General features: G+C 38.2%; 1 protein-coding gene across 2 annotated transcripts in view; it reads right to left on the bottom strand.

Annotated features, from left to right (window-relative positions):
- Window positions 1-17,452, bottom strand: part of LOC108703039 (receptor tyrosine-protein kinase erbB-4) — a 440,770-nt gene that overhangs the window by 115,916 nt on the left and 307,402 nt on the right. For both annotated transcript variants that reach the window (XM_018238955.2, XM_041578052.1), the window contains exons 5-9: window positions 12,298-12,363; window positions 8,649-8,767; window positions 5,397-5,538; window positions 4,500-4,613; window positions 2,377-2,503 (exon numbers count right to left, since the gene is read on the bottom strand). In XM_018238955.2, coding sequence (XP_018094444.1) covers window positions 2,377-2,503; window positions 4,500-4,613; window positions 5,397-5,538; window positions 8,649-8,767; window positions 12,298-12,363 — 568 coding nt within the window. The remainder of the gene's footprint in view (window positions 1-2,376; window positions 2,504-4,499; window positions 4,614-5,396; window positions 5,539-8,648; window positions 8,768-12,297; window positions 12,364-17,452) is intronic.

Below are 17,452 nucleotides of genomic sequence, written 5' to 3'. Positions count from 1 at the left end.
CCCTGCCTGGGGCCCCATATTCCCATTGGGATCTGTCTGTACCCTCACACCAACTCCGCCTGTCACACCTTGTTACTTAATTGTAGATCAAAAGCAGTGAGCACCTCCCAGCAGAGCCTTGTTAATGAAATCCGTCCTTGTGCAGCACTCGCAGCATAAAGTATGATGAGGTGTGACAGGGGACAATGAAAAGGGGTAACAGCTAAATGAATGTTCCTCCCAAGAGGTACCCTGACAGCAATTGGAAGCAAGTAATTTTCCTATTATAATAACATATCTGAAATTAACCTTAGTCTGCCAGTTGTTCTGAAACTATCAAACAGACATACACAGAAGGTGGGTCAGTTCTGAAACACGCAATCCTCAAGTAAAATGTTTTAGCCAGTACTTCCAGGGGAATGCTTTATTATTAGCTTAATAATTATTAGCTTAATAATTTCAACAGCAAGCAGATATGCAATTGAATCTATATAAATAATAACAATGATATCCAAATACGTCTGTACAGTGCAAAGAGTGGGGCATGGAGGAAACCACTGAAAATTGAATTGGGACTAAAAGAAAATTGAGAATGAGAATGAGTCAGTACTACCCATGGATAAAAGTTTACTTTGAGAATATGGGGTTTTGCCATGGAAAATGTATCTGGGGTTAAAACATAAAAATATAATATAAAATCAAATGCAGTCTGAAGCATTTAAATCTAACCACAGCTAGGTTGCCCATTTACGGATTTACGGAAGGGAACAAGCAGTGTTAGCCCCAAATCTCTATGTTCATCCCTACCTATTGCTCCTAGAAATTAAAAAAGTAATTGTAGGGACCCATAGGTTTAATATGTCTCTATGGCTTTAAATCCCTACAGTTCCTTATCTCTCTAGTTGTGAGCAGATGCCCATGTATCTAGTTATCTAATTTACGTTTCAATCATTGGCCTGGTAAGGGGTGGATCTTCCTCTTTGGCTTCTGGTTGCTGACCCAGCTGGATCTGTTCCAGGGAGCCTGGGTGCACCAAGGCCCAGTAAAGCTGTTCTGCCCAGTACCTCTCGTGATAAGTTGGGGAGTAGGGACCCTGTGAATGTGGCCAACTAGAGACAGTTTAATACCTTTTATAGTACTCTCTAGGAGAGTGAGATAGATGGGTTAAATAGCATAAGCAGCCTGTGCTCCTTCAAGGATTGAAGTAGGGAGTAGCTCTCCCCTAGGCACTGAGTTTGCCTATAGTGCAGGGACCACCATAGGATAGCGAATCAGGCTTTAGATTTATTCTCCCTGTTTATTTCACTATATGGGATCCAGACCATGCCTGGGCATTACATCCTAGAGGTGTACCTTGAACTATCTTATTACTTCCACATGGTGCCACATGTGGTGTCTCTGCTTGAACTGTCCTGGCATATTTGTGTTCTATTGTTTCTGCAAGAACCTCCTGGCATCCTTTCTTTACTTTATTGAACAGTATCCTATGTGAATTGTAGTTAATCTACACCCTCCCTTCATAACTTCCACTTAGCAAAAGCCCAGCCTGTTGTGTTAGAGTCAAATGTAACCCATACTCTATCGCTGTACACTGGACATTGACCCTTTTTTGCCATGATTTTTATGATGTATTTTTTATTTCTAAATTACACTGTTTACACTGCAAATAATTTACTCTACAATATAAAATTCCTAAACCAGCAAGTTTATTTTTTTTAGTTGTAATATTGGTGTGTAGGCAGTCATCTCAGGTCATTTTGCCTGGTCATGTGCTTTCAGAAAGAGCCAGCACTTTAGGATGGAACTGCCTTCTGGTAGGCTGTTCTTTCTCCTACTCAATGTAACTGAATGTGATGAAGTGGGACCTGGCTTTTTCTATTAAGTGCTGTTCTTAGATCTTCCAGGCAGCTGTTATCTTGTGTTTAGGAGCTGCTATCATCGTTACCTTCCCATTGTTGTTGTTTGGCTGCTGGTGGGGAAAGGGAGGGGGATGATATCACTCCAACTTGCAGTGCAGCATTAAAGAGTGACTGAAATTTATCAGAGCACAAGTCACATGACTTGGGACAGCTGGGAAACTGACAATATGTCTAAGCCCATGTCAGATTTCAAAATGAAATATAAAAAAATCTGTTTTCTCTTTTGAGAAAAGGTTTCCAGTGCAGAATTCGGCTGGAGCAGCACTATTAACTGATGAGTTTTTTTAATAAAAAAAAAAAATTTCCTTTCACAGTATCCCTTTAAAATAGCCCAAAATAGTGTTACATAGTCTTAAAGTAAACAATTTTATTGATAACAAGAATTAATGCAATATAATTAACTACAACAATAAATAGCTGTAATACATATGTTAAAAAGTTTCATATACAATCATATACATAATCTTAAATCACTGACCCATCAATGCCTGTGACCAGGAAATGCAGATTCCCATTGATCTTCGTGCAGTTTATGAATTTGTCTATGTTACTGGAATCCACCGTCTGTGCTGACTGTAAGGACCCAGTCCCAATCCCGTCACACACTGCAAAACGTTTATATGAGACACATATTAATCAACACAACTAAAATCAGACATCATCATAATCCAATGAACACTTGAAGAAGGGGCTTTTTCCCAAACTTTACTTTATTTTCCTTCTCACTTTATGTACCACTAACATGGTAGTTTACCACTTATACAGATATCTATCTGCTGAATATACAATTAGGGGCACATTTTCGAATTTAAAAACTTCGAATTTCGATGTAATTATTGGGTAGTTCGACCATCGAATAGGCCAAAATTTGATTTGAATTGAAAAAACTTTTAATATTCGACCATCTGAAAATCGAAGTACTGTCTCTTTAAAAAACTTCAACTTCGACCCTTCGCCCCCTTAAAGCCTATGGGGACCTCCTACAACCTATAGCCAACATTTGGCTAAGTTTTTAGAAGTCAAAGTTTTTTTTTTTTAAATCGTTCGATCAATTAAATCGTTCAAATTGTTAACCACTTGGGATGAAATCATATAATGAACCAAAGTGGTTTTCATATATGTCATGTATCGAACACAGAGTCTGAGATTTTCTCTTATTAGACAACATATAGACAACATAATTACAAAAACAATTTACAGAGTAACATTAAAATAAGACAAAGTGCTTTTAAGCTATTTTAATAGGGATCTGAAGCTCAACTACACTTGTTGCTGTTTTAAAAAACCCCAGTAAAATTCCAGTACGTTAAAATATTATTAAGGGTTACAACTATAGGACAGAAACATTATGGCTGTATTAAAGTAATGTAATATTGTGCTATAAAAAAATCCCCTGCTCTCCAGTGTCAGCAGCATTAATGAAAAGGGAAAAACAAAAACTCTCCAGTGAGGAGGGTCAAAACTGCCTGCCTAGTTTTCCAAATAAGAAAACCAGGCATGATTCCCTTTGACACGGTGATCGGCCATTTGCCAAGCCATAGCCCCGTCCCCAACGCCACTGTCCGTCCCTTCCACATAACTGCCCCAACCCCCTCCATGCAGGACCGCCATCAGAAATCGCAGGGCCCCATACGACAAAATTTCCTGGGCCCCCTGGGCTGCGCCCACCGCAAGCCCCACCTACAGGTCCGCCCTCCCCACCACACAGTAAAAAAACATAAAATATTGGTGGCTAGGGTTCCCACATGTTAATAAAAAATAAAAAGATATTGGTGGTCAGGGCCCCCCATAAAAAAACATTTGTGGCCAGGGCCCCCCATTAAAAAATATTGGTGGCTAGGACCCCACATGAGAAAAAAAAATTGGTGTCCAGGCCCCCCCCCCACATTATAAGAAAATTGGTGGCCAGGTCCCCTTAAACGTCCATGCCTTCCCGAAGTCAGCAGCAGGGGGGCCCCGGCTAATCAAGTAAATGTGGCGTGGCCGGGGCCCCCATTAACCTCGGGCCCCCTACAACTCTCCCCCCTGTCCCCCCCTGATGGCTGACCTGCCTCCATGTCATGGCCCCACCCCGTATGTTTATGGTAAAAATAAGGGTATGACTTAAATTTTTCACATATGAGTGATGAGTGATATACCTGCAGTGAGCACCAACCATTTGTTATTTTTTTTTTTTGGTGTTTTACATCCATTAATGTGGACATGGTCTTAAAAGCTTGTGATAATGTGGGTGTGATTTAATAGTGGGCATGTTCAACACTGGCGTCCTCTATCAGTCCTCCACCACGTAGGTCAAAAAAATTGCGGCCCTCTGTACCACAGAAGTTGGAAAACAATGCTCTACTTGGCACTTTTACATTTGAAATCATTCTTAATTTTTTATTTTACAATATTAGCAATGTTTACACTGTTAATATCTCTATGATTTACCTGGGCACCTCCTGCTGTCTGTCAGAATTTGGAATTGCCTGTTGCCATTTTGCCTTACTGTGAGTGTGTGTGTATATGTTTAATGCAGAACATTGTGCGATAGATATTTACATTCCTGCTAGTGCTTAGTATCTTATTTCTGGCCCATTTTTAAAAGAGGGCAGAACACACCTTTTGGACAGATGCCTGCACAAGGTTTACACATCTTGATTCCATTTTCTTCCACTTCCATCTTGTTGCTTGGGCAGGCTCTTACACAGGAGCTGTCGTCCACAACAAAGTTATCTGCAAAATACATTATGGGTAGCTTTATTAACTGAAACAAATTCGCCACACTCCATAAAGAACATTTCCAGCCTAGAGTTAAGAAATAAGGCTGGGATACAAAGAAACCTGTTCTTATAACGCCATAACTAAAATACCGAAGTATTGTGTAGCATATAATGTAAATACATTTACATAATGTTATTCTTAGTATATTCGAAACATGAATTTGCTGTTGCTAAGAAAAAAAGCAATGTCCTTAGGCAAAAGGGAACATTTGTACTCTTATATTAAACTATTTTATTGTACTGTACTTGTGCTGTAAGGTTGCGAATAAAGTTGCTTGGTGCAAAATCACAGCGAATTTCCGCCTTTTGCCACCGGCGAATAAATTAACGAAACTCCCACAATTTTTCGCAGGCGTCAAAAAATTTTGGCCGCAAGTCTCAAAAGTCGATTGCATCTAAATTGATATGTGTCAACACTATTCGGATGCCCATTGACTTTAACGCCGGCGTCAAAATTGACGTGGGCGTCAATTTTCGAGATTCACTCATTACTATCTGTAATTCCTCAATATGACAAATATTTCTAGTGGGCCAAGCAAGACTGAGTTAACTGTATGTCTAGCAACTTCAAAGTTCTAATGGTGACACAGAATCATGTGCAGAGATGGCTATTGTACTCTTTGCCTTGGACTTACCCTGGATTAATTACTGCAGGAAAAGGACCCTGTCAAGAACTGCCCACAGAATGGTTAGAATGAATATTATGGAACCTGCACTGCAAGAAAACATGACTCACGTGGGCACTTGTTGACACAGAAAGCTCCATAAGTATACTTGGCCTTTGGGTTTTGCTCCAGCTGGAAGGCAGTCGGATTGTAAATATTTGGCTGAGGACACTGGGTGACACACGAACCGCTGTCGTTAAATTTCATACAGGACTGAGAAAGGAGAAAAGAGGACAGGTATTAAACATCATAATGCCTTGGGAAGGCAGGAATCTGAGAAACATATTCCATTCCGACTCAAAAATACAAGATCATTTCTCCAGCTATAACCTACACAACCTTCCCTTGTGGGTCTTTGTTTCTGTCAAACTCAGGAAGCAGTCCAGCCACCATTGAGCTTAGCTGACAGAGGGAACACAGAGTTTTTTTGCACTGGAATTAGAAGGGAGGTGACAAAGTTCCTCTACGGAAGAATGTTCTAAAAAGTTCTGTTTTTTCCTTTACAAAAAAAGCAGCCAGCAAAAATAAATATTTTGTTGACAGTGGTTGACAGAAGCAGAATGAGGAGCAGCACTGGTGACAGCAGTTAATAGCTGATGCTGCCTGTATTTCCACTGAACACACTAATGATCGGTGCTTTGGAGGGCTGGCCTGCTGATCTCCTACGCTACCCGTTTAAATTCCAGCTGGGGATCGAAGCTACCAATTAAGAAGTGGGTCTGACATTAATTTCTATTGAATCTGCACAGGGGGAGGTTATCAGTTGTAGAAGAGGAAAAACTAGGTCTCATGTCTCCTGGGGGACCTCACACTCCCACCCTCCCCAAGTCTGCAGTGAATGTTCCTTAAAACATTTGTCAAGGTCTGCATGTAGAGGAGAAGCAATGTTTGCTCACGGGCACTGAAAGTTTCTCTTTGAAGAAATAATGTATTTGACGTGACCTGTTAGAACAATTTCAAGAATCTATGGGTTTTTTTAACACTGCATACAGCATGTGTCAACGATGGATGAGTGTAAAGGCACAAAAATGAAGTATGTCTTGATTAGTTAATGTCCTTTCAAAAAAAGGTTTTGTTGTTCACCATTCTATCCATTGAACTTCCTAGCATACCAAAGGTAAAAATGAGACAAAGAACGCAGTATCTAGAACACTGCACCTTTATCTATTTGCAGTGGCCAAAACCTGATCATGAACATTAAGCACTTATATGGCGAGATGTGGGCAGAGAAATTACTTCTGGAGCACAGGGTATAGCAACTGCAGTAGCAAGATAACCATACTGTTTGGACTCCAATGTACTCTGCTCTCTGTCTAAATGGCCCTTATGGTACTAGCTGGAACACCAGAAAAACCTTGGTGCTACATTGCTGTCGGTGCTCTATTGTAGAAGCCCATAAGGTTAAACACCCTATGGATAATGGAATTCACCTATTACACTGGAAATCCCGTGTTAGCTAAGGAAGTCCCAGTCCATGTAACCTATGCCCATGGGTGAGGTAGCTTTCACTATAAGCCCAGGAGGGTTTTATTATTTCAAAGTTTAAAAATTTCAAATTAAATTTCAAATTTTAAAGTTTAATGTAGTAAGTGGAAACACATGGCTCTTGCTCTTTGATGAGAGACGGGGGGGATCCAGACCACCAGCTGGTATTCAAATAGGTGAACTTAAGTCTACCAATTCAGTCTCCATAGTGGTAGCAGCATATTGATGAATGAAATGACTGCAACGCATCTACCTCATCTGATACAGTGCATTAATGGAGTACACATCATTGTAACCTAAATATACATCAGTTATTTGTTCAAGAACCTCTGACATCCTAATATTCTGAGTGCGATGTGAGGGGTGTAGTTTGACACAATACTGTTAAGGCCCAGCTGAGAGAAAGGCACACAGTGTAACCATGTTTTATTTGAGGACTAGCCAAATCATCTGTTAAGGCCAGAAAACTATGGATTATGCAATTATATATGAAGATATTTCCATATTTTATAAGGGATATATAAAAGATGGAAGATATCTTCCATATATACCTTTCTCATCTCCCATGAGAAATGTGGCTGTTCTGCTTACACTTCACTTCTTCTTTTATATGATCATTGACAAAAGAATTTCATATTTTTTTCTAGTTCTGTACACCAAATAGTACTTTACTCATCCTTGTAAAGTTTAATTACAGTGTAATATCAACACATAAACATTGCACAATATCCCAACATGTTAGATATGTGACATGTGAGATGACTGACATAATGACAGTACGAATGATTCCTTTTTGGAGATTTGATCTTTAATATTATGGGGTGCCTAATTTGAAAAATTGGGGGAACAAATATTTTTGTTTTCTAGTTTTCAGGATATTAGGAGAACTTTCAAAATAATCAACATTTGCTGCTCAGTTCTCCTGTCCAGCCTGGCAGTCAGGAGAATATTTCAGGAAGAAAAAGCCAGCAATGTCTGAACAGAGCAAATTCAGAAGATTTTCCTCTTCTCCTTCTGAAAATGTCTCCTTGCTGTCAGGTCGGTTGGCAGAATTGAACAGCAGATGGAGCTAATATCTAAAACTAGAAACTAAAAGAAGCACTCTGAGAAATGTTAAATTAATTTATTCTGAGGCTTTACATTTGCTTTAAACCGACAATAAACAAGAGAAACATAGCCTTTTAAAATGTAATTGCCTGTTACCTTTGGATAGACATTGTTTACCAATTGCAATAATCTAAAACCTATTTTCCCATGTATTTATCTAGACATTGTATGTACCTATAGTAAACTAATTTCAGGCCCTCTAGGACTGGATACCTTGGGTAAATGCACTTACAAAACAACTAACTAAACCAACCTTGGGTAAATGCACTTACAAAACAACTAACTAAACCAACAAAGATAAAACAACCATTTTGCTTGGCCCTATGCCTACAAACAGCACCCCTAGTGGTGCCTAAACTCTTTTCTGAGACTTTAGCCAATACATGACTATAAGTAGAATGTTTTATGAAGCAGGTGGCAGGATTTTGAGGAGAGAATGCTAAATGGCAATTTTTTAATCTGTAAAGTGTTCTCCCCAAAGCCAGAAATCAAATGCATTAGCACATAAATATGTTCAAATTCATATTTGTAAAACTCATAAAATCTGCCAAGGCTAATGCAGGCTGATGTGTAATATGAGCAGGAATGGGAGAAAATATATGAAAGAGCTAAACGAAGAGATACATTGAGAGGAAAATAGATGAGTGGGGACATTCGGCAAGAGCCTGCATATTAAATCAACATGAGGAGCAGGCTGCGGTGGGTGGAAATACAAATTGTAAGCAACGTACAAAGCAGTCAGTGTCTTTTGGTCCTGTACAGCCTCCAGCACATTCTCGGTGACAGCAATCACTAACAAAAGAACCATAGCATCGGCCATCACATTGTTCCGCGCACACAGTCTTCGTCACTAGGAGGAAAGGAAGGCAGATATGAGCAGGAAGCACTGGTTGTAGTGCAAATATAAGCATTTTGCTTGACACAGTAGCAGGCTACACAATCCACAAGTCCTCAGATACATTTCAAATTAATTCTGACTGCCAAATTCTGGCTCAAACATGCATTAATTTATTATACTGATAGGGCTCATTTACTAAAACAGGTGTCCAATAGCAATTTGAGCTGAGCAGCATATTATGGAAATTTCTGCTGGAGCCAGCACTTTAAACAGTGGTATAACAACTAAGCCCCAGGCTACCCCACAAGAAAATCTTCAGAGGGGCCCGCCGCTCACCAAAACCACTACCCGTGGGCCCTCCCTGCTCGCTTGCTAGTGAGTGAGTGCCTTGCTTACCACTAGCTCCCTGTCAGGAGAGGACAGGTAAAGAGGAAATGGGATCTGCTTCCTCTATTCTTATGCCACTAACTTTAAAGGAAAACTATACCCCACAACAATGTACTGTAGGTCTCTATAAAAATATATTGCATAAGACAGCTCATATGTAAAACCCTGCTTCATCTTAATAAACCATTTTCATAATAATATACATTTTTAAATAGTATGTACCATTGGGTATTTCTTAATAGAAAATTGTCATTGCTGCCCCCTGGGATCCTACGATTTACAGTGAACACAAACCAACCATACATGTTAGGTCACATGAGTCTATTAACAGGTCAAAGTTAATTCACTAGATAAACAACCATTCTCCCTAAATTGTGCTCTAGCTGCCTTTTACAACAATTGCTCTCGGCTATTCCCTTTGGGGGTCCAACCCAACAGAACAAAGCAGACCCAATGTTCTAAAGGGTTTGAGAGGATGCATGTTCTAGCTGCTACCAAGCTCACATTTAAAATGAAGAAATTCTGACTTTGCATGACCAGGTTTAGACTTTAATAATTGTATGATGTAAATAGCAAGACATGAATGAAGCATAGGGGTCCAGTGCCTGTCTCACTTTCTTTGATTATTGCTTTAGTATCGACTCTTCACACATACTGTATTGTTGTATCTTGCATTAAACCAAGTTGCTGGCTACCTTTACTGAACATTCCCATGAAAAAACAGCAGTGCTCTACAAAATATCCCTTTATTATTTGTTCTAATGCACAACATTTGTTTAAATAATTTTCAATAGCAATACATTTACAAATAACTTAAAAACATAAGAAACTAGTAATTAATGTATATTGCAAAGTCTCTTAGAATTAGGTTTTCTTTTATTGGGCAAAAATAATTTTTTGGATTGACATCTCCTTTAACTAGATCATTGCTCAAACTTACAAACGATCGTATTTATTGAATACAAATTCTATTCCTAAATTGTATCTAGTTTTTATCAAATACAAAAGCCGGGGAGTGTTTTGTCACATTTTTAGTTCTAATAACTGGTACCGGTAAGCAAATCTATCTTAAAGTGTAAAATTTCCTGAAATACTTCTCACCTATTACATCTGTTGGTTCGGGTACATGCCGCCCCGAACCCCACGCTTAAAGGGGGAAGCAGTCTCCGCTATAACAAACTTATTCACACAGTAGATTGATTTCTTACCAGATTGATGTTTTGTTTACTTCGTCTATTATTTCAAATTGTCTGCAACACTAGCCCATAGTCACCAACAAAAATTAAGCATTTCCATCATGATAACTGATGCCGACTCACATCAACATTCATATTACAGAGACAGCAGTGGGGCTCATCCACTGTTCATATACAGGTATAGGATCCCATATCCGGAAACCCGATATCCAGAAAGCTCCAAATTACAGAATGGCTGTCTCCCATAGACTCCATTTTATCAAAATAATTCAAATTTTTAAAAATGATTTCCTTCTTATCTGTAATAATAAAACAGTAGCTTGTACTTGATCCCAACTAAGATATAATAAATCCTTATTGGAAGCAAAACCAGCCTATTGGGTTTATGTAATGTTTAAATGAATTTCTAGACTTAAGGCATGAAGACCCAAATTACGAAAAGATCCATTATCCGGAAAACCCCAGGTCCCGAGCATTCTGGATAACAGGTCCCATACCTGTAGTACAATAGCTGGCTTTTTCTCATAGCCATGGATGTGGCTATGAGAACATATTGTAGCATGCAGCTGTGCAGGGCTGGAGAAGGACTTTAATCTGATTATCAAAGCAGATATATACACCCTCTATACTGACCGTCCCACTGAGCCCCCTAGAATATGACCAAAAACATATTTACAAACTCAAGGAAATTCACCAGTAAGGATACTATTGACAAAAACATGATATTCAAGAAGATTTTCCATTAAGAATCCTACTTACCAGCATTATATCAGGTACCTTGTTTTTATCTTCCTTACAGAGAGTATTGACTGTATAATATAATGCTGTAACCAGGAGGGAGGATGTGTTGCAGTTCTCTCATAGAGAAACTATGGTTGATCCTTCCATTGTATGAACAAAGAACATGAAGCCTGATTCATACATATCAGGTGGAATTCTTGCTACAGGATTCTTTTGCATTTTAATGGTTGTGACCCTGGAGAAATGGGGAATCTTGTATCCATCAATATTTGTTTAAGGATACAACCCTGCTGTTGATGAACAGCTCCCAGCATGCTTTGGCTTTTGATAATATGTTAAAATATGCTGGGATTTGTAGTAAAGTATGGTTGAGCCATGTGTTTATATAATATTAATATGGGAACATGAATGAATAATAGAGATACAGTAGATCTTTTAATGTGCAACTAATGTTCAGATACAAAAAGTGGTTCTATTGAGGATCTCACTGAAAAAAAAACTTAACTAGACAGCAAAACATAAAGAGCAAACATGCAGCTAGGATACTTGGCCAGTTTTGGCTCTCTAGTGTTAATGGGCCTTCTGCACAATACAGAACTGGCAGAAACTCACTGTACAACTGATGCTGCATAACAATCAGCCTTGAGATGCCCACTGCATGTTCAGAAAACGCAGCCCATCACTGTACAACAAAATCCTATTCTGCATTGTAGGACTAAGGGGAATCGAATCAAATGCCATGGTAATGCTCTCCATCCTACGTTGTGACCAGACCTTACTCTGTTATTAACACAATACACCGATTTTAATTAAAGATTTTGCTTGCAAGGATAAATCCAGACTACAATGGGTTGATTCAGACTGCTTTAGTCTCTTTATAAACTATACCTATGAAAGCTCTAATAGGTGTCCATAATAAACTGTAATTGCCAAAATCTTGCTGGACTGAGCCTAAAACATGATACAAACAAACCATCACAATTCACAGTTTTTTCATGCAGCATTTCCCCCCAAGAACCCTATCTTAAATGCAACAAAATGTTGTGTCAGACAATTACCTTCCTAAATTTTCAATTTACACACTATAGCTATAGGTTTGTACTCCCCCAACTTGTGCATGATTTGTGGAGTGCAAACATTTTTTTTCCATGCAAGTACATGTTCCAAGAGTTGATCAAATAGTTGTTTTTTTTAAATGAATGTATCTGTGCAACTTACATCTCTGGCAATGCTGATTTGATGGTCCCCAGCAGCGTCCCATACATGATTTAGGGCACCTCCCACCTGAAAGGCAAAATAAAGAATTTCGTTTTTTAGTCAAGAAGTACTGTAACACTACATATAACATGAGTACTGTATGTTTGATTCTTTCTAATTCCAGTCTGGCCACTAATCTGAAGAAATTCATGAAAGTTCTTCTCAAAGAAAGATTTCTGACTGGGTGTAGCAAGAGGAAATGAAAACACAACAACTTGGACCACATGGAATCTGTCTCTGTCAATTAAATTGGGTATTTGCTTACCTAATTAAAAGTACTTAAAGGTGAACTAATCTCTAAAGGCGTCTGGCTGTGTTTAGTAATGAATAGAACATATCCTAGAAATGTGTTTAATGAAATTAGAAAATGGCAACAGCCATGATCAAGGTTTTTTCCACAATCGTAATCTTCCCCCCCCCGTGATTAAGAAAAATCTCAAATGCCTTTATCTCCATTAAGGAAAAAATGCAATTGGAGGGAAAAAACTAATGTCAGACTTAAATTACACTTCCCTCTGACTTCTCAGCGGGTTTTAGGAAGTGACCTTTTTTTTTTTTTTTCCTCAATTTGCACAAGGTGATTGGACAAGACTAAAATATAACAGTTTTAAGTTAGGAATGTTGAGAAGTATGGTTATGAAGTACTGATGGGGGTGATTACTGCAACAGAATGATTAATGCTTATAATGGGAATCACAATAGAAATGCGCTAATAGATGTATACCAGATTTATTCTTTTTAATAACTAAAGATTAACTGAACCTTTGATAAAAAGAAGAAAAAAGATACATTATTGTTTTAAGCAAGTTGTTCAGGTACACACTCCAAAAACATACAGACAGGTTTAATTGGCTACTAATGATGGGCGAATTTGGGGCTTCACCGAAAAATTCAAGAATTTCCAGTGAAATTCGCGAAACGGCGAAAAATCGCGAAATGGCACCGGCGTCCATGTTTTTTATGCCGGCGAATTTTCTCGCCGGTTTGCAAATTTATTCGCCGGCTTCGAATCGCGGGAATTCGCGGGATGGGGACCGTAGATTGTAAGCTTTGCTTGGGCTGGGCCAGGAACTGATGTGTATGACACAGAATCTCTGTAAAGCTCTGTTATATAAACAGAGAGTAATAATAATAATTAATCATAAAGATTAAAATTTGGCCCCTACAGGAAAAGAATTGATTATTCTGGCCTGGAGTTATGAAAGTAAGATTCCCAGTCAGAATGTGTACCCAACCCTGGCCATTCTTTTTGGCTGCATGGGTAAGGGGCTTTTTTCTTTGGTCTTAAGGTCAAATAACTTAATCTATGCAGTTTACCCATGTGTATCTGTATGACTCAATGCTGGGACAAACAAATGGATCACAATCATATCTGCCTAGGTATAACTAGTTTAAGCACATTACTATTTCAGTAACTGGGCCACCTACAAATTGCATTATAAAACATAAAAATGTTAATAATAGAACAAAACAGCAATTACTTAAAGCTGCAGGTGTTAGTATTCTATTTTTATAGGTAAAGAATACACAAACCGACCATATTTGCCATCATTGTTAGGCACATATAATTATAGGGGAATCAATGCATAACTTTTAAAGTGATTCCCGGTGAGAACTAAATGCAATGAGTCATTAACTCCCGGGGAGATGAAATTTAGTTTCCCTTGTGTCATTTATGGGGTAATCAGCCCATAGGTAACATTCTTCAATGGTTCTGATGTGGATTTTAACAATGTATAATTTCCTGTCACTGGGCCATCTGTTTATTTCAATCACTAACTCATTATAGCAACATAATGTAAAATAATTTCTATCTAACAGAATGGCAGGGGGAATAGGGAGGTAGAGGTGCGGGGGAGGATCCATCTGGCACAAATAATATAACTTTAATCAGTAATAATGATAATTATTAATAGGAGACTAGTGGAGTCCCATGCACAAACCTAATGAGTCTTAATTGATTTATAACAAAGGGAATTAGTAATGACTGCAACAGAAAACATCAGTTTTCTTTAGATCGGATAAATCTAAATATTCTGGAGGGCACAGACCCCATATTGTTGCATGGCCTTAAAGAAAAACTATACCCCCAAAATTAACACTTAAGCAACAGTTAGCTGACATTATATTAAGTGGCATATCAGAGAATCTTACCAAACTGGAATATATATATAAATATGTAAATATTGTCCTTTTACATACTACATATTACACTTTTTCTGTGAGAATATAATAAGCCTTATATTGTCGAATTTGCATATGTTGCCCCTGATTGCACCTCTCTAATGGCAGCTTTGGGTTTGTCAGTCTTACTTACTCATAATCAGTACAGAATCTGCTTTTCATAGATTGTAATTCTGATTTGAAACTATAGTACTAGCATCATCTTATTTATGTGTACTGTTAATAGGAAAAATACCCCTTTCTTGGTCTTATTCAATAATGAAGCATAAAGAGTATCTGAACAGCCATACTGCATAAATCATCTGGAAAGCATAGGGGTTTTGGAAATGGGTGCTACAAAGGCAATCGTTTCTTCTGAAACTGAGAAATCCCGTTCTCTGTAAAAAAAAAAGTATATATGTCTATTTTTGGCAGTTTACATTTAATACATAAGCTCAACTGGATGAGCTCATGTGAAAAAGGGAGGAATTTTCCCTTTAATTAGTATTAACTGTACTGTACCCTTGTTCATGTCGAAGCTTTGTAAAGGACTGCATATGCTTGTTAAAGGCATATTGTAATGGGAAACATTTTTTTTTTTCAAAATGAATCAGTTAATAGTGCTGCTCCAGCAGAATTCTGCACTGAAATCCATTTCTGAAAAAAAGCAAACAGATTTTTTTATATTCAATTTTGAAATCTGACATGGGGCTAGACATATTGTCAATTTCCCAGCTGCCCCCAGTCATGTGACTGGAGTAGCACTATTAACTGGTGTGTTTTGAAAAAAACATGTTTTCCAAAGACAGGATCCCTTTAACCTATATAAATAAAATATAGATCATGTCTACAGTATATGTTTCCACTGGGACAAACTGTATTTAGTATCGAAGTGATTGAATATTTAACCACTTTCCATCTAAAACTCTTAAATTCATTGTTAAGTAATTCACAGGAAGGGATTAACGTTGTACAGGCATTAAACTTGAATTTCATTATTCATCCAAGAAAAAGTTGATCTTGGTTAAAAAAAAGTAGAAGAAAAAAAAACCTGTGGGAAATAACCAGATATAGCCGAGCTGAATGAAAATATCATTTCTGTGAAAGAATGGTGCCTGAGTATTAACAAGCTAAGAGATAGCATTGTACATGAGAGCTGCTCGGGCTGGGCCTGTGGGCAATGCTATGCCTGTCCTTGTATAACATTCCCTATTGTAATGCTACACATTCATTGCCTTTTCTTTTGTGTAACAGAGGAAGAAAAATAATATAAAGAAATTATTCTCTATCTTAAACTCTGTGGTACTTATCTTCTGATCTCTCAGGCTGCCAGAAGGTTAATTATCCAAGAGTGGAACTCACTACCTCTACTCTTCTTTTTCTCAATTGTACAACTTTGTACAGACATGTACTAGATGACATGGGGAGGCACATTTATCAAGGGTTGAAATTCAAATTCATGTGAGTTTTTTGTGGACTCGTATACAAGTTGAGCGCTGCTTCCTGTCACATGACTCACTGAAACTTGTGTATTATAATAAATAAAATACCCCCAGTTGCAAAATATGAGGCTATTAGAAGTTACCCCGGAGTTCCATGACCTGTATAAAAACACTCGGTCTTCGGCCTCATGTTTTAATATGGTCATGAAACTCCTCGGTGACTTATAATATCCTTATATTTTACAAGAGGGGGTACTTTATTCACTATATAATGAATGAATGAATGAATGAATAATGATGAATTAATTCCTTTACGGTACACAACATATATGTGTGCTACTGAGGAAGTGAATGGATGCCTGACATAAGTTTTAAATTGTTTTATCAGTTTGCTTATCTCTTCTGAATCATAATATGTTTATGCTTTAAGCAATTTAATCTGGTCTTTCAAAAAATGTAAATAGGGAACGCCAGCCCGCATGCTCCTGTGAGTTTATTTTAAAGGAAGAAAATGTTGATTGATATTGTACTTCATTTCTGGCCTCCAGGACGAAGGGTTTGTAGGTAGTGTTCTGATTTAAGGGCTTTGTTACTTATTAAGTTTAAAACTTGCAAGTGGTTGGGGTAGAAGCTTCCCCTTGTCTGATAAAAATGCATATTTGCTTTTATTAGGGATAATGCAAATTTTATCAACAGAAACCAAAAAGTTCCCAATGGCCAAGTTATCCTCAATAAATATTTGCAATATAATTTTTTTATTGTATAACATTCAGGGTTATGCTTATTTAAAGGTTCTATATACCCAGGGCCGCTCCTGCCATGAGGCAAGGTCAGAACCTTGCCTCAGGCAGCATGGAGGGGAGAGTTACCAGGGACGGCATCTTTAAGAGCTGAATTTCTATTTTTTACATGGAAATTCAGTTCTGCTAGCGAGCGCAGTAGCGCTGAATTATCAACGTGCCTCCCTAGACGCGCTCCGACACAAAAAAATTTAAAGTGTGGATCGGGATGGGGGTGTCAGGTGGCCGCAGACGCTGAAATGCCGCTGTATATACTTCATTTTGAAATCCCATCATGGGCTTCAGTAATTTTAACATAACAGACTTACTGTATAGAGTGAACCTGCTAGTATATGTTACACATTGGTTCCATATTGAGAATTAAACAGCATTCCTTCCTCATCTCTCCTTAAATAAAATAAAAAAAGTGAGGGATGCGTTTGGAAGGCAGCCCATTAGAACCTGTATCAATAGAAACATTTTCAATATGACAGATGAACAACTGGAGAAGATTTCCATCACAGTCAATATAAAGTCCTTCTTCCAAACTATCCAAAGAATGTGTGCTTCTAACACAGATGGAAAACTTATAAGTAATGAAGAAGGTTAGAGCAGGGGTCCCCAACCAACAGGCCACAGACCAGTAGCGGGCCGTGGGCTGTGCCAAACTGGGCCACCTCTGGTCTGGCTGCAGTCTATAATAGCTGCAAAAACAATAAAAAATGCCCCGAT

The sequence above is a fragment of the Xenopus laevis genome, chromosome 9_10S (genome assembly GCF_017654675.1).
Source record: "Xenopus laevis strain J_2021 chromosome 9_10S, Xenopus_laevis_v10.1, whole genome shotgun sequence".
Lineage (NCBI taxonomy): Eukaryota > Metazoa > Chordata > Amphibia > Anura > Pipidae > Xenopus > Xenopus laevis.
Note: the sequence above shows the minus strand (reverse complement) of the source record. Positions and strands in the feature narration are given on the sequence as shown.